This window comes from Sceloporus occidentalis, unplaced genomic scaffold (assembly GCF_023333645.1).
Source record: "Sceloporus occidentalis isolate IW3139 unplaced genomic scaffold, rSceOcc1.0.p SCAF_1, whole genome shotgun sequence".
NCBI lineage: Eukaryota > Metazoa > Chordata > Lepidosauria > Squamata > Phrynosomatidae > Sceloporus > Sceloporus occidentalis.
Window position 1 is genome coordinate 14,503,767 of NW_028316981.1, and position 17,960 is coordinate 14,521,726.

A 17,960-nucleotide genomic window follows, 5' to 3' on the forward strand; every position below is an offset into this window, starting at 1 on the left:
GCATGAAGGCACAACAACCCTACAATATTACTGTGCTACCTTCTCTTTAAGAATTAATGTACATGGGGTTGTCTGTAAAAGAAGAAGAGAAAGTAGGACTTGCATGAATCAATGAATGAAAGAGTTTTGAAGACTGCAAATTATGAGACCTTCCTTTGGGTCTTTAGAGAAATGGAAAAGGAGGTCCCTTGGTGGAAAAAAATACTTTGAATTTTGTATTGTTTATGTTTATTCCTTGAAACATTTCAAACCCACTCTCTCAACAGCTCTCAGGGCAGAACACAGCCATTGAAATCATCTTAAAAGAAAGCAATTTTTCCTCCCAAAAGCAACTGGAAAATTTTAAGCACAATTTTAAAAAGAGTTGAACCATTATAATCATCCTGGTTTAGAGAATATAGCCTGTGAGATAGGCTGCTTTAAGATGAGATTTTGAGGTAGCCTTTGTCATACACGTAAAAGAACGGGAGGACAGTCTCTCCAGAGAATGGAAGGAAATCTGGGATTACGTAGATCTTGGTTCCTGTATCAGCATCATAAAAAGTCACCTGGTTTGCAGCACAGTTCAGAGACACTCGGATACGCTTGGTCTTTCCACTCAGGGACAGAACAGCGTTAGAAGGGTGAGGGGCAGCAATATAGCGCTCTCTCCACCTGCCCACAATCCAGATCCCTTCTTGAGATCCAATGTTAACAGGGCCTTTTCTTCTCACGGACTTCCTGACCACGCCAACAGCCCATGATTCCTTGCTTCCCACAAAAACATCCCAGAAATGCCTGCCTGATGCGAATTCCTCACGTCCCAATACAAAAGGTCGGTTGTCGAATCTTTTAGGATTGTCAGGCACATTTTTATATTTGTCTTCATACTTCACACTTTTACGATCCTTAGACAGGACGAGCCAGGGACATGCTGTGTCTGGATCCAAAGTGACATTTGCTGTTGGAGACAGAGAGAGATGAAGACAAGCAAAGAGAGGCAGTATAGCAATAGCAGCTTCATTTATATACCACTTCATACTGTCTCTAATAGCGTCTAAGCGGTTTACAACTGTAAGCAAATTGCCCCCAACAAGCTGGGTACTTATTTTAGTGACCTCCTCAGAAGGATGCAAGCCTAAGTCGAGCCTGAGCCCCTGGCTGGTATTGAACTCGCAACCTTATAGTTTGTGAGTGAGTGGCTGCAGTACAGGCATTTAACCATTGCGCCACCATGTTAATGTTAACCAACCACAGAACTCACACATCCTCTAATATCAATTTAGTTCCACTCACAATAAAACATCCTTCTTATAATTGTGAGAAATATTCTGTGTGTGTTTATGCACCTTCAAGTTGCCTCTCAACCTGTGGGTGAACCCTATGAATTTCAAAGGGTTTTCCTAGGTAAGAAATACTCTGACGAGATGTGGTTTTGCAAGTTCCTTCCTCTGAAATGTAGCCCACAGCACCTGGTATTTGTTTGTGATGTGTGTGTATCACATCCAAATTTTAACTAGGGCTGACCCTGCTTAGCTTTTAGTATGGAGTCAGAATCTCACACAAAGAGACCAAGAATATCATGGAGTAAAATAAGTATTTTCTGCCTGGGAATGTTCAAAACCTACTCATGTGGATTGTGTCTAGAAAACAGTAAGTTACTGGCCTTTTCTCAGAAAGCAAAGTTGATTTTATATTACAGTTAATATTTTGAGAGAACAAGGATGTTAATACCTCAGACACCTCTGAATAAGTTTGCCACAGCAAAAAATGGAAAGGTCTTCTGTCACTTTAATGACTGTACAGAGAAGAAAATTTCAGCAGATGTTATTTGTTACCTGGTTGTGCGACAAGTAAAAGCTGCTGAAATTCTCTTTCCTACACTACCATTAAAAAGACAGGAGCCTTTCCTATTTTTTCACGCTTGCAACCCTACCTCAAAACATATTTGAGTGAAGAAGGAATACGAAAACAATTCAGCATATGAACCAAAGGACAAGCATTATCCCCAAAGCAGAAACTGCCTTCAGTTATGACTGTTTTATACTCAGAATTATTTATTATTTATTAAGGTATAATTTGGCTCTGACAGTTGACAATCATCAGAAGAAATAATTTTACTTCTGTTCTTTCTGTTGCTGCTTCAGACTGAATGGGAACTCTGTCCCTCTCCCTTCAGAACTTGGAGCAGCTTTTAGAGGAATGAATAAAATCAAGACTGGATTTCCAGCACCCACTGGGTCAGATCCATTGGCTGCCCCAGTTCTGTGGGTGGTTTTTGTTCATTTTTTCTTGTAAGGGCTCTTCTAGATTAGGAAAATATGTCAAGATGTTGCTGGAAATTAAGGTATTTGTTGTCAGTGATGTAGCCTTGAGTCAACTGACTTGAACAGACTCAGATTGTTGCAATGACTCGACTTGGACTTGACTCGGCAATAAATGACACACTGCCTTAACTTGACTTGCGACTTGTATAGTTTTAGCAACCAACTTGCTGGCATCATTCACTTTGAGCAGCAGGCAAGACCTGCCCCCAGAGTGCAGGTCGCATTTCTCAGAAGAGAAGAGCAAATGCATTATACAAGAGGCTTGGGATGTAAGGATCTTTTTAAAGCTTTTGAAAATTTTTAGAAAGCACCTTCAATCTGCAACAGGGAGCGGCTGCTCAGCAGACCTCAATTCCCACCTCAAGCCCACTGAGAAATGCACATGCTGTTCCCCTCTGATAAATGTGTCCCCACCTCCTTTTTTCTGTTAAAGTATCTTTCAAGGACTTGAGATAACTTGAGACTTGAAGGTAGAGACTTGAGACTTGAATACATCACTATTTGTTGCAGAGTTTTGGTTCTACCATATTTCCACTATTACACTAAAACGGGCAAGATTTTTAAAAAAAATTCAGAGAGGAGAAAATGTGCCCTTCAATCCATAGGAACCTCTCAGCATACCGCACCAATACATGTGTGTGTGTGTGTGTGTGTGTGTGTGTGTGTGTGTATGGACGAATCCTAGTGCCTATCCATTAAATCACAGCCAATAGCCTCCCAAAAAATGGAATGAGTGTCCATGGTGACGCCAAAATTGTTTGAAGTCAGTGAAATATAACCAGACAAGTGTCAGCAATCTCCCTGTGACTTTGGTCAACCATTGGAATTTTACCTTTCTGAAGCTGTAGCGCAGGCATCAGAGCACCTGGGAAAACAAACCAGCGTAAGACTAATCATCTTATTTAAAAAAATATCAGTTCACAATGCATCACATATTTCACATAAAGGATTAAGTAGAAACTGAAAGAAATTCTGCTTTTTTATACAGGAAGAATGCTGAAAGCCAGGTGAGGAATGGCCTACGACATGATGATTCTTCCTCAGTAAAGTTTTCTTTTATATGTAATAATCCCAGTTTAGATTAAGATGTGCAACCATTTTCCCGGCACTGATGTCAAGTAAAAGGAGCAGCACCGTTTGGCATTGCTTGGCTCCCCCAGGCCTTCCCAAAGTTCAGCTGCTGCCATTCTCTCAAGCAACATACTCCCAAGTGTCAATTCCATTCAATTTGAGCAATTTCATTCTGAATGTGCCTCATAAAAGTGTCACAGGGGTTGTTCTCACTTAAGATTTGAAACGATTTAAGATAAAACGGTTTTAATAAAATCGATTCAAAATAACACTGTTCTTATCCCGCTATCCGAATCGCTTTGTTCATCGTTCCCATCTGGTTATTTAAATCGAAGTTTTTACCTGCAAGCGTTCCTACTTGGCATGAAATTGGTGTTTAAATAAAGCGGTTCTTCTCCTCCATACCTTATTTGGAGCTGTCAATCAATAGTACGTCAGAATGACGTAACGTTAATCCGGAATATTTGGAAGCGATTTATCTTTTGGCATCGTTTCCATTTCATTGACTGTTTGTGAATTTAGCGAATTTAGGAAAGCGAATTTAGGAAACCCAAGCTCTTTCCAGAGGAACTATGGGATAGGTTTTGCATGACAGCATCCCCTCTTCATGTCTCCCAAAAGACAGCCAGGGAGAATCCCTTCAGAGAGCACAGAGATCAATGAAGGAGGCTGCTGGAAAAGCAGGGAGGGAGCACTCTTCCCAAAGATTCTCTTTCCAGGGTTGGAGGAGAAGGCAGATTCCATTTGAGAAAGGGAGGGAGAAAGGCTCTATCCCCCCCCTTGATTAGAGCCCTTCCCTGCCTGGGCGAGATCAGATGTCTCCTCGCGAGGAGCCATCCCTTCCCTGCCTCTCCTCCATTAGAAATGGGCTCTCCCCACACAGAGGGGAGGTTGCAATCCACCGGGGGAAGCCTTGAGCAGCCGGGACTTCAGGTGTTTAAAGCGCTGAAGAGATTAAGCGCCTGTAAACCATTAAAATAAAAAATAAAAATAATCCTTATCTCTTATTGAAAGACCACAGCGGACAAAGGGGTGAGGGAAGCAAAAATGGCGACAGCCAGATGGATGGGGACAGAAAGGGCAACTCCCCCAAGGACAGCCCCATCGCACTCCGCTCCTCCCATTCATCTAACGCAATTTCAAAGGCTGTCGTTCCTATTTAAATGCTCCGGTTCCTAAATCGAATCAATGGAAAAACGTAGGTCAGACCCTAGTGTTTTTTTAACACGTGTTAAATGAGGAAAACTCGAATCAAAATTTTATTCCGCTCTACAATTCGATTTGTAGTGGGGACGATTGCGGGTTGCTCTAGAACCGTTCTAGGTTTAAATCGGATCCTAATAGGAACGCCACTCCTTGGATTCGATTCAGAACGCAGGGTTTCACCTAGTGAGAACAACCCCACAGAAGACATCTTACAGTTCACCTCTCTGGTCAGAAATTACTTGGCCTCTGAGCTTTGCCTGATCACTACAAGGGGATACAATCAGTACAGAAAAAGGAGGCACTGAAGAGTGATCCTACTAATGGCTCTACCAGTATTGTGATTCCGTAGTGATGCAAAGGGACCATTCACACCACACACAGTGGTATCGTTCCAACTTTGACTGTCAGGGCTCCATCCTGTGGAATCTTGAAATTTATAGTGTGGTGAGGCAGTACAGCAGCTAGGCTTAGGCTTCTGAATGCCTCTCTCTACACTGCCAATCCCAGACATACATGGGATCTTGCCATGACAGTTAAAGGGGAATGCAGCACTATAACTGTGCAGGGCCATGGAGAAAAAAGTTCCACAGCTTCTGTCACAAGCTATGATGGGAAGAGAATAAAAAACAGAGCTTCCCATGTTGCCTTTGACCAGCATAACTCCTATCAGATGTACTTATTTACCTCTGCATTGCTTCATGACAGCAACTAGAATGGGGTTTGTTTCACAAAACTCCCAGATCTTCCATTTCAGTTCTGGAGGGTAAGCCACTGGCCTCTCAAATGTTATCTTCTCCTTAGTCCTAGTGGAGAAAAAAACATATAAACGTCTAAATACCAGAAAAGATTCTGGAGCAGATAATTAAGCAGAGTGTCTTTGAACATTTAGAAGGGAATGCCATAATCAGAAAAAGTCAACACGGGTTTCAGAGAACCAAGTCATGCCAGAATCATCTGATCTCTTTTTTTGATAAAATTACCAGCTTGGTAGAGGAAGGGAACACTGTAGATACAGCATATCTTGATTCCAGTGAGGCCTTTGACAAGGTCCTTTCAAAGAAGCTAGTAAAATGTGGGCTACACAAGGCAACTGTTACATGAATTTGTAATTGGTTTACTGACTAAAACCAAAAGGTGCTCAGCAATGGCTCCTTTTCATCCTGGAGAGAAGTGACCCGTGGGGTCCCACAGGGCTCTGTCCTGGGGCCAGTGCTATTCAACATCTTTATCAATGACTTGGATGACAGTATTGGGGGCATACTTAGCAAATTTGCAGATTACATTAAATGAGGAGAGGTAACTAATACCCTAGGACAGGTTCAGGATTCAAAATGACATTAATAGATTAGAAAGCTGGGCCAGAACTAACAAAATTATGTTCAACATGGATAAATGTGCTACACATGGGCAGCAAAAATGAAATGCACAGATCTAGGATGAATGATGCAAAGGCTTAATGGCAGGACATGTGAAAGAGATCTAGGAGGCTTGGTGGACCACAGGCTGAACATAAGTCAGCAGTGTGATGCAGAAGCTATCAAATCAAATGCAATCCTAGGCTGCATCAATAGGAGAATAGTGTCTAGTTCGAAGAAAGCAATAGTGCCACTTTATTCTGCTTTGGTCAAATCTCAACCTGAATACCATGTCCATTTCTGGGCACCACAACTGAAGAAGGATGTTGACAAGCTGGAGTGTGTCCAGAAGAGAACAACCAAAATGGTGAAATGTCTAGAAACCATGCCCTATAAGGAACAGCTTAGGGAGCAGCAACCTAGCAGCTTCTTTTTACTATAAGGCCAGCAACCTAGCAACCTTCTGTTTGCTATAAGGCCAACATGAGTGAAAGGTAGAAGCATGCCTGGGCTGCTGTCGCTACTATATTCACACATGAGAGGCGGAGGAGGAGGCCACAGTGGCGAGCTGGATGCAGCTGAGGTAGATGGTTGTTTTGTCCCAAGAGCAAAACTATGGACTTTGGGTGTAGTAAGGCCTCTGGCTCTCGGGATCACAGCCAGAACAAAAGACTTGTCCACAAATTTCTAAAGTTTTTAAAAGCTTTACTGGTTATAACACAAAAAACATGAAACTGATCTCCTTTTTCTCAATAGTCCTTCCTAAATACCTTGCTCTCTTCTTGGTGGATTCTATCTTTCTTCTTCTGAGGACTATCTTTCTTCTTTTGTGGACTTATCTTTTTGTCAAAGGAAAATACTCTCTCCAGGTCTGACTTGGCTGAAATCTTACTACACACAGAGACTAGCTAGAGGGAGACAGCATAAGACCCTGGGATTTCCCACAATCCTTGTCTTTCTTAAAGCTATAGATCTGTATTTCCCCTCTTAAACTAATACATAGAAAACCTAATATAATCTTAACTAAATATATGTCTCAAGAGCATCAAAGATGCTCTGGAGGCATGACAGTGGTGCTGGCTGGCTGCTACAGAAACAGTAGAAACAGCCATTGAAGGGCACTAGGGTTGTCATGCAAGAGAAAAAGAGGCAGCAGCCTCCCCAAATTTGTAGGCCTTAGTACATTCCATTATCCAGTGCATGCTTGCCATATGATCCCTAGTATTTTTTTTCCTTTCATGAACCCTGCTTGGATATATGACAATTCTAGTTCCATATATAGTAAGAATCTTGTAGAATTTTAAGCATCACCTTGCTTGCATGAGAAATTAATGCAATGGTTCCATGATTACTGCAGTTCCTGGTGTCTCCTTTCTTGGGGATTGCAATATATATTGAGCATTTCCAGTCTGTGGACCACTGTTTTATTTTCCAAATTTGTTGTCATATTTTAGATAAAACTAGAGTAGATTCTGTCTCTGTAGCTTGAAGTAGTCTACTGGTGTGCTATCAGCTCCTGCTGATTTATTCCTCTTAAATGCTCTGAGTGAAGCACTGATTTCATTTTTTAAAATTTGAGATGGTCCTTATTTAAATGAATCTGTCATCAATTCGTACCTTGTATATAGTTCTTTTGTATATTGTTTCCATCATTTTTTAATTTTTTTTCTTGGTTATGTAATATGTTTCCCTGCTGCTCATAGAGCACCCTCACTCTTGGCTTAAATTTCCCTTTGATTTCTTGGATCTTGCTGAAGAGATTTCTTGTTCTTCCTTTTTTGTTGTTAGGTTCTATTTCATTACATTTATTATTATACAGTCATCCCTCCACTTCTGCGGGGTTAGGGGCCAAGGACCCTCGCGAAAGTGGCCAAACTGTGAATATGTTAGCCCTCCCCAACATGAATGATAGAGTCGTCCATCAAGAGCACCACCCATAACTCTCTTTGTAACCTTGAAACATATAGCCTCCCCCACATTTCCAAAGTACCTCCACTTTCAATCTGATGTTAGCAGCTACAGCTGTAAAGGATCTACATGCTCTCTTCCTCCCCCAACCAGACAAAAGCAACACCATATCTTCTCCACTTTGTCAAACTTTGCATTCTCCTCATTTTCAAAATCTTTCCACTCTAAATCCAATGTTTGTAGCCATCACCACAAAGGGAAAGTATGCTGTTGCTTTTGTCTGGCCAGGACAGAGAGGGAGGAGGAGGAGGGCAAAGAATCCTCCCAGAAGTAGCTGCAAACACTGGATTCAAAAGAAAGGTCTTTGGAAATGAGGAGGATGCACAGTTTGGCAAAGCAGGGGAATGTATGGTGTTGGTTTTGGTGGGCTAGGAGGTAGGGGGAGGAAGAGAGAAAGGCTGAAGAGGTTGACCTTTTAATCCTCAGCTACAAAGTCGCAAATAGTCAAAACCACAAATCTGAAACCCGCAAATGTGTAGAGCCAACTATAGTAGTTTTCTTTAACCCTGCATGCATGTCATTGTACATTTGCATTCAGGGTTCTGGTCCTATTTATGTCACCATTCCTTTTTGTTTGTAGGCACATACAATTCTCTCTCTTCTCTCTCTCTCTTATGGTATTTAATGTCTTCTGAAGTAATTTAAATCTAACAAAGAAATTTGTTTGATTATGATGTTCTGATCTGCCATTTACAGGCACCAAGTCCCTGAATGCAATACAGAATGCTGTGGTCTTGATGTTATATGGACAGAGTTACGACACATAATTAGCATGCTACAAAGGAACATGTAGAAAATGGCAGCCCACAAAATGGATGAAAGAAATGATTAAAAAAAAATCAAGAACACAGCAAAATGGCCTGTTCCTGTTCTCCAACTTAACTACTGCCACTACCACTGCAAAAGAAACTCTTTAAGGATGTGCTAAATCTCTTAAAAACGATCTATCTCTTGCTGTCCCAGGAGTTTTGAGCCCCTTCAGCTGCAGTGGATAACACATCAAGGAGAATCCTATAGGTTTCTGAAATTGGGGTAACTCTCTGTTACAAGTGTGTGTATTTTTTCAGTTGTTGCTACTGCAGTATGGCACTCTGAACAAGAGTGTCATATATTTAAAAGTCAATATTTTTATCTGATGCATGTTGAAGACCTCCATTCTCTCCTCAGGAGGACCAGAGGATCATGGTCCCCACCTGTAATATCAGGCCTCTTCCCAGAATTATAGATCACTAATGGAAATGACTGTGGTCCACTTACCTCTGCAAAAGGCTTTGCACATCCTAGAGGGGAGAAGATAAAAAGAAGAGGGAGATCATAGCTTACATGCCTCATTTTGTGGTGAGTCAGGAGGTAGTCTATGCCCCCCAAAAGCATCTTGATAACACCAAACACCAGAACAGGGCAAAAGCAAAGAACAAATATGACATACCATATATACTCAACTATAAGTCAACCTCATGTATAAGTCGAGAGCAAATTTGGGGGCCAAAATAATGGATTTTGTAAGACCTGTGGATAAGTCAAGGGTAAAATGTAGTGCATATAGCAAAGGATCTAAAGGATGATGCAAAGGAAAACAATGTCAAAGAACTTACAAAATTCCAGCAGACATAACTCTTTGTGATTACTCTGAAGACTGGGTGGATGAGACAATAGAAGGGGTCAGTGTATATTATACTATTGGTTTTCACCAGGAGATACTTCCTTCTTTTAAATAAGAGTTAAGATACAGTACTTACATTGACCCATGGATAAGTCGACTCAGGATTTTTTTTTCAATTTTTGACCTAATTTTTTAGACTTATACATGAGCATATGCGGTACATAGTTTGGAAACAGTGCTTGCTCTGGGTTTGTATGACTGTCATGGCCTATAATTGCTCAACTGCAGCCACTGTGTGTTTTTGTACAAAATTCTATATAAAGTTGGGTTGATTGCTTGTTTGAGGAGAAACCCTGGGCTTCCAAGCCAGAGTCCACCTAACACTGTATCCTAATAAACATCCCTTACACCATGCACGCACTAGGAATGGAATCCTCTCCAGCTACTTAAGGGATTGCAGCTGAAGCAAGAGGGAACAGGGGGTCCTGAGGGCAGTGGCAGAGGACATCATACTCCCTAGCTCAGGGATAGGCAACCTTTTTGAGCCGGGGGCCGGGTTGCTGTCCCTCAGACAACTGGGGGGCCGAAGCCAAAAAATAAATAATTAAATAATTTTTTAAAAAATTAAATAAATAAATAAACTGGGGCAAATGTAGGACAATATTTTCAAATGGTGGACACTTTTTTAAAAAAAGTAGAGGACACGCAAAAAATTTGCTGATTTTTAAAAAAATGTTAATATAAATGCATGTTTCTGAGGCGTCTATAGACAATTGCCCCCCTTGCCCCTGCGCGCGAGAGGCCAAAGGCCCCGGTGACAATCGGCAGCAGGACCGGGCTGGGGCTGGTCCCAAGGCCTCGCCAGGCCGCAGGTTGTCTACCCCTGCCCTAGCTCCATAACGGCTTTGCTGGCACAAAACTTTAGTATCCAACTTGTATGACTTGGCCAGCAGCTATGTTTGTTTCAGCCAGTCTTACCTGTAGGAGTTCAGCTGGTGGCTGCTGACATTTCTCCTTCATCTCCTGGATGAGATTTTTCAGAGAGGAGAGTTCCAGGGAAAATATGGCCAAGTGTTCATCTCTTTTCTTTGAAATCCCCTCCTTTAACTCTTCCATTTGGGCCCGCAGACGTTTCTCCTGTTTGTCTAGAAACTGGTGTACTTGTCTGATTTCGCTTAAGGTTTTTTCCATCTCAGCTTCTGACTGCTTCTGCAGTAATCAGATGGAAAGGGGAAAAAGTCTCATGTTAGGACAGGGCTGACAGTATGAAAACCTAGAGAGGACTCCTGTCACATAAATGGTTGTGCAGAAGGAATTCCAACATATGGGGCATGTCAAACAACCATGTAACAAGCAATATCTTCTGAAATTCCTTCTTGAAGTTGTTTCTGAGTTATGGTGACCCTATCATGGGGGTTTATTGGTGAGATTTCTTCAGAGGTGGGTTTGCCTTTTCCCTTTTCCTTTCTCCCATGATGAGAAACTGTGACTTGTCCAAGGTCACTCAGTAGGTTTCCATGGCTGAGCAGGGATTTGAACCCTGTTTTCCAGCACTCAGACTACTACACCACCATGGCTCTCAACAAAGACACATGGAAAAAAAGAGACATCTGCATACTCAAGAGTATTTCTTTTATCTTTTAAAATCACATTTGGCAAGCAGCCCCACTCTAAACAAGCAACACTAGGAACGTAGAATCAGTTGTAAAACATGAAATAGCAGTGGCAGACACAGAAATGTTATTCGTCTGTTACATGTAAGCCTCCCCCTCCTTATGCTTGGAGGTAACAAGGTGCAACAATGCTGGTTTACTACTTGTGACCCCATCCACATACATAACATAATAATAAATACAATTAATAATAATAATAATAATAATAATAATAACAAAAACATGATAAAGACATAAAACATAGATAAAATATATAAATATATGATTTTAATATATATGCAGTATAAAAATATTTACTAAAGGCTGACAGCCATAGTCCTAAAAAAACATCAGTTATTCTGAAGCATTTTTAACAATCAGAAGGATTATTGTTAATACAAAGCAATACAGCAAGATGGAACTAGTTTAAAATGAACAGCCTAATGAAAACTCATCAGCTTCTTTCAAATCTTCCTTGCTGGAAGGATAAAGCAGGCTGCTGTTGTTCCTATTGTGTGTCTTCAAGTAGTTTCCAACTTTCAGCAACCCTAAGGTGAACTTATTGAGGGTGTTTCTTGACAAGACATGTTTAGCGTGGATTTGCCACTGCTTTTCTCCGAGGCTAAGACAAGTGTGATTTGTCATGCAATGGGCTTCCATGAACAAGCAAGGAGTCAAACCCTGGTTTCCAGATTTGTGGGCCAATACTCAAACCACTGCACCACACAGCCACTAAAGACACAGGAGCCCTCTCCAGTTTTCTCCCTGGAAAACCTATCTTTTATATTCATTTTATATTATGCTTTCAACATATTGGTTCAAGTCTTTGTTCTTTTTTATACTTACAAGCAGATCTTGGCCTTCTTTTTCTGTCTCTGCTTTATATGCCAGAATCTTTTCTGTCTTCTTCCGCAGAACATCCTGCCAAATACCCATCAAATCCTGAAGAAGAGAAAAAGATTCAGGTTTGTTTGGAAGATGGCAATGGAGGCAGGAAGAAGGAGTTAAAAAAGTATTTGCTCTATGCCATCCATTTTTGTACAGTGCAAGAGTGTGTGTCTTTATCCCTTTGGAGCCAGAGAATAGGTTATCCTAAAACAATATAGATTCCCTAGATTAACCTTAGTCAGCACCAGGGTTTAATATGTAATATTGGATGGCTGACCCCACATCAGCAATACACGTCAAAACCTACTTCTGTCTACATTAGAATAGACCAACTTCTCTTTTCCTGTCAGGAAATTCAAGGTTTTCCTGCTAAATATGCTAAACACATTTTAGAAGTAGTTTTTTGTGAGTTTTTCGGGCTATGTGGGCATGTTCTCATGTTCAGATTTCTCTGAAGATGCCAGCCACAGATGTTGGTGAAATGTCAGGAATAAACTCTTCTAGAACATGGCCACATAGCCTGAAAACCCCACAAAAAACTATGGATGCTGGCCATGAAAGCCTTTGACTTCACATAAGTGTTTCAAGGTAGCTACAATTCAGCATGAACAGCAGGGAGAGGGACAAGTTGCATACTTGTAACTAGTACTTTCAGTGGTCATCTCACACTAGATTATCCTGCACCTGCACAGAAAAAAAAAGCAGGAGGTGGGAGTGCTGGTGCAAACAATAAATACTTTACTGAAACAATTCACGTCAGCAACAAGCACCAAAACATAAGTATAAAACAAGCTTAAATAAAATACAACTCCCATAGAATGACATTTGGTATTTTAAGCCAAAATATTTTGACATAGCAAACCAGGAAGCCAGTTTCAGAAGAAATGCCCTTCAAGAGAAAACCTCCAGTAATATGGTACAGAAGTAGATGTAAATAGAAAATACAAACATTACAATGCAGAGGTAAAACATACAGTAAATAAGTCTGGTAAGAAATTAATGTAATACAGCCTTCCCAAAATAACATAAGCTCAAGACCTCAAATCCACCCTAAATTGTGAAGAAAAAAAATCATAGGCTGGGACCAGGTAGCTGCATGGCAAATGTCCTTGATCAGTACATGAGCCATAAAAGCATGGGATGTAGCAATCGCCTGAGTGGAATGTGCTTGAATCCAAGCAGGAGGGTCCTTTCAAGCCAACTTAGGCCTTTAAACAGTGATCAGCCTATTTCAAAGGAAACTTCTTTGGTGACGGTGGCCTTCCCTGCACTTCATGCAAGTAACTATTATTTTTGGCTTAGCCTTAAAAGCTTTTAATAGGAGTGAATCTTCAGAGAATTCCCCAGGAAGCATCCACATGCAGAGTGAACCCTTGCTATCTGCAAGGGGATCCATTCTGGGGATAGCAAAAAATATGGGACCTTAAATCATGTTCTTTTTAATGGGCATGTGCTCCTGTTTGTGTTGCTACATGTGCCTAAAAAGCCAGGGCTTGCCATCTGCGGAAGCTCAAACCATTTCCATTCCTTTATAAAACTGCACAACATTTTTGTACCTTGTAGTCTCGAGCAGCCTCTGCCAGGGGGACCACTACATGATCTCTGTGCTCCTTGGATCTGTCACACACCACACAGATGGAGGCTTCATCAGCCTTACAGAAAAGTTTCAGGGGCTCCTGGTGTTTCCCACAGACTCTCTCGTTGCCTTCTGTCTTCATAGACCCCTGAAGGCTGAGTTTCTTGGTGATTTCTACAAGGTTGGCTAGCTGCCGATTTGGCCTGAGGTTCCTTTGCAGAACTTTTTCCCTGCATTGAGGGCAGGAGGTCTCCATAGTGCCCGACTCCTTCCACCACTGGGTCAGGCACGCTTGGCAGAAATTGTGCCCACATTCTAAGGACACAGGGTCCTTGAAATACTCCAGGCAAACAGAACAAATGGCTTCTTCGCAGAGATTCTCGACATGATCCTTAGTAGCAAAAGCAGCACCCATGTCTGTCTTAAAAGAACACAGAGACATAGCCGTGTTAGTCTGGAATAGCAGTATGTAGTGGCTTCATTAAGTTTGATGTCACCCGATGCAATAAGTCATGGTATAGACCTTTACCCATTGACCTCTTCCCATACCACACCAAACACAATATTTAGGAATGTTTTTTGTTGTTCATAATCTTTCACACAGTTAGTCTCAAAAGTGTTGCAAGATCGTTGTGGCGTCAGGGTTCACCTTCCACTCTGCTCTGCAGCCACCTTGCGACCAGAAACCAGCAGGCTATCATAGCTAAAAAGTTGAACAATAAATACGGGAAACTCATTTTTTATATTACAACAGGTGCAAGGTTGTTAGTTGCGGCTAAATGGAAGAAAAAAGAAACCCTGGAAATCCAATGTATGATTTTATGGAGTCAGATAAGTTAACCCAATTGTTAAGAAAAAAACCTCATTGGCTAATTTTAGAAAAGACTGGGAGCCAATGATAAATTATTTGAAGCTCAATTGGGGTCCAATTTTTGTGACAAGATTAAATTAAAGTTTAGAAAGAACAGAAGGGGGACAATTTTAAAAATAGTCTATAAATAATAAGAATAGAATTTAGATGATAAGTTATGATAAACATTGGACAATTGTAGATTATAGATTTAAAAATATAGAATGTAGAATTTAGTAAAAATAACTGAAGAGCATTAGAATTCACATATAAACGATGGTTATATGTTATAGAATATAGACAGAATATAACTTTGGTGTTGGAATATTACGTATTATTGAGAATGATACCTTTCCAATATATGGTGATAAAGGCTGGATTAACGGTACGGTACCAATGTAGAGAAAGGAAGTTGTTTTGTTTGTCTGGTTTGTTCATTTTGTTTTGTTTGTTTGTTTTTATTAATAAGATCTATTTTGAAATTTAAAAAGAAAGAAACCAGCAGGCTAAGTTACGTAAATATTCCTTATGCCGTCTCCTTGAATAAGTGAGAAGGAAAAATCCCCTCCTTTTACCTTCACCTGGAAACAGCCCCTTTAACAAAGTTTCCTCTCTGAATTTCCAAATATGAAATTACGTTCTCTGTGTGTTTTAACGAAAGCTGTGAGCAACTGTGGTGAGTGCAATCCTGATGTGCAATCCTTAATGGCATCACCAGGGGATGTTCCTAGTCCTCAGGTTTGGGCCCATAAACCTGAGGATTTAATGGGTGAGCCTGAGATGGCAACCCTATTCTGCACAGGCTTCAGACTGTCAATTACCAAAAGGACCCAAGCCATGGAGACATCTCACTCACAGGGCTGTCCTGAGTCAACTCAAAGGCATCTAACAACAAATTACATAATGCCAGACAGACATTCCTCTTCATTCCAGAAACAAGAAGCAGCTGCCCCTTCAAGTATAGAAAGTTAAGAAGGGCCATGTTGGATCAGGGTGCCCCAGATGTCCTCCTTTCTTCCCAAAAGATCCTCCATTTTGAGCAGGACTAAGCAGCAGGGTGCCCCAGATGTCCTCCTTTCTCAAACATGTCCTCCATTTTGAGCAGGACTAAGCAGCAGGGTGCCCCAGATGTCCTCCCTTCCCCCTCAAAAAGTCCTCCATTTTGAGCAGGACTAAGCAGCAGGTTGCCCTAGATGTCCTCCTTTCCCCTCAAAAAGTCCTCCATTTTGAGCATGACTAAGCAGCAGGGTGCTCCAGATGCCCTTCTGTCCCAAAAAGCTCCTCCATTTTGAGCAGGACTAAGCAGCAGGGTGCCCCAGATGTCCTCCCTCCCCCCAAAAAAAGTCCTCCATTTTGAGCATGACTAAGCTGCAGGGTGCCCCAGATGCTCTTCTTTCCCAAAGGTCCTCCATTTTGAGCAGGAGTAAGCAACAGGGATTTACACTGATATGAGTGGGGTTTTTTCAAGCTTTGCTTTGGCCATGTCCTCCATTTTTTTAGAAGGTCATACATTTTGTGGTTAGGACACCTGGTCAGCCTGGTCAAGGGGTGCTGGGCCAAGACTTACCTAAGGTTGCTTGTCTGCAGGGCTGAATAGGGTCGAAAGCGATCCTGAAATGGCGGGGAATTCAAAAGGCTGGAGGAGGATGGAGGGATGGAGAAACTGGAAAAAGGGAGGGGAAAGGGAGGAGAAAGAGATGAGGAAGGAGAGGGAGGGAGTGAAGACAGGGCCACCAGACGTTCTCCTTTCCCTGGACATGTCCTTCCTTTCAACTTTTTGGGTGCCCCAGAGATCCTCTTTTTCCAGGACACGTCCTCCATTTCAGCCTTCCCTCCAGGAGAAGTTCCCAAATGTCCTCCATTCTGAGCAGGACTAAGAAGCATGAGTTTACATTTCTGATTTGAGTGTTGTTGGCTTTGAGCTGGCTACATTGAATCTATTTTTCCAGATTTTCCAAGTTTTGGACACTTTGTGGCAAGGCCAGAGGTCCTCAACGCAAAGGAGGCCAAGGCACCACAAAATGGAGGACACCACCATGTGTATGAAGTTTCCCTTGGGCAAGGTGATTGAGAGGGTGGTTGCCTTCCAACTCCAAGCTGTCTTGGAGGAAACTGATTATCTAGACCCATTTCAAACTGGCTTCAGGGCGGGATACAGAGTTGAGACTGCTATGGTCGCCTTAGTCAGTGATCTTCGTCTGGGTATTGACAGGGGAGACGTGACCTTGTTGGTGCTCTTGGACATCTCAGCGGCTTTCGATACCATCAACCATGGTATCCTTCTGGAACGCCTGAGGGATTTAGGTATCGGAGGCACTGCGCTCCAGTGGTTCCGATCCTATCTCTCGGGAAGGTTCCAGATAGTGAGGCTGGGGGATTGTTGCTCCCGTAAAAGGGAGCTAACATCAGGCATCCCACAGGGTGCCATTTTATCCCCCATGCTATTTAACATTTACATAAAACCTGGAAAAATGGGGCTCGGTGTTATCAGTACACTGATGACACCCAGATCTCTCTCCATGCCTCCGACTGATACAGTGACTAAGGAAGGCATCTCTCCTCTGGATGCCTGCCTGGAGTCAGTAATGGGCTGGATGAGGGAAAACAAACTCAGGCTGAATCCAGAGAAAACAGAGGTACTTGTGATAGGTACCCCAAGTCCAGGCAGGGAAATTTGTCATCCAGTCCTAGATGGGATTACGCTCCCCCTAAAGGACAAAGTTCGCAGTCTGGGAGTATTCTTGGATTCATCCCTACATTTGCCATCACAGGTGGATGCAATGGCCAAGAGTGCTTGGTACCAGCTCCGGCTGATACGCCAGCTGCGCCCCTGTCTGGACCAAAAGGACCTTGAAACAGTAGTGCATGCACTGGTAACCTCTTGTTTAGATTTCTGCAATGCACTCTACATGGGGCTACCTTTGTACCAGGTTCGGAAGCTTCAGTTAGTTCAAAATGCGGCAGCCAGGCTGGTCGCTGGAACATCCAGGGCAGACCATATAACCCTGGTATTAAAATCTCTTCACTGGCTGCTCATCAGCTTCCGGGCTCATTACAAAGTGTCGGTTATTACCTATAAAGCCCTACATGGCTTGGGCCTGAGCTACTTGTAGGAAAGCCTCCTCCCACACAATCCGCCCCGCACTCTTAGAACATCAGGAAAACATCTATTAGAATGTCCGAGAGGGAGATTGTCAATAACTCACAAGAGATCATATACATCGACAGCACCGCACCGACTCTCTGGAACAATCTTCCTGACAAAATTCGAGTCTGCCCTACTTTGGATGCCTTCAAGAAGGCTCTGAAGACATATTTATTTCGATTAGCATACCCGTCTGACTCTCAGTAGTCACTATTCTTGATAGAATTGCACTTTATTGACTGATAGATTTTTGACTGTGTTTTTATGTATTTTAATATATGAAGATTTTGCATTTTTTAAAAACTGAATGTAATTATATTCTTGATGTACACCGCTTTGA

At 42.0% G+C, this 17,960-nt stretch overlaps 1 protein-coding gene across 3 annotated transcripts; it reads right to left on the reverse strand.

The window, feature by feature from the left end:
• Positions 1–226: 226 nt before the first annotated feature.
• Positions 227–14,040, reverse strand: LOC149320874 (E3 ubiquitin-protein ligase TRIM39-like). 3 transcript variants are annotated; one of them, XM_089505445.1, is made up of 7 exons: positions 13,606–14,040; positions 12,008–12,103; positions 10,488–10,718; positions 9,164–9,186; positions 5,268–5,386; positions 3,139–3,171; positions 227–940 (listed from the first exon to the last, which is right to left on the reverse strand). In XM_089505445.1, exons 1-7 carry the CDS (start codon positions 14,038–14,040, stop codon positions 420–422), a joined length of 1,458 nt encoding a protein of 485 aa, XP_089361571.1. In that variant the 3' UTR covers positions 227–419. The 3 variants fall into 3 exon arrangements, with proteins under 3 accessions (XP_089361571.1, XP_089361580.1, XP_089361588.1); XM_089505454.1 differs by having other exon boundaries at positions 3,139–3,195; XM_089505462.1 differs by lacking the exon at positions 3,139–3,171.
• Positions 14,041–17,960: the final 3,920 nt, after the last annotated feature.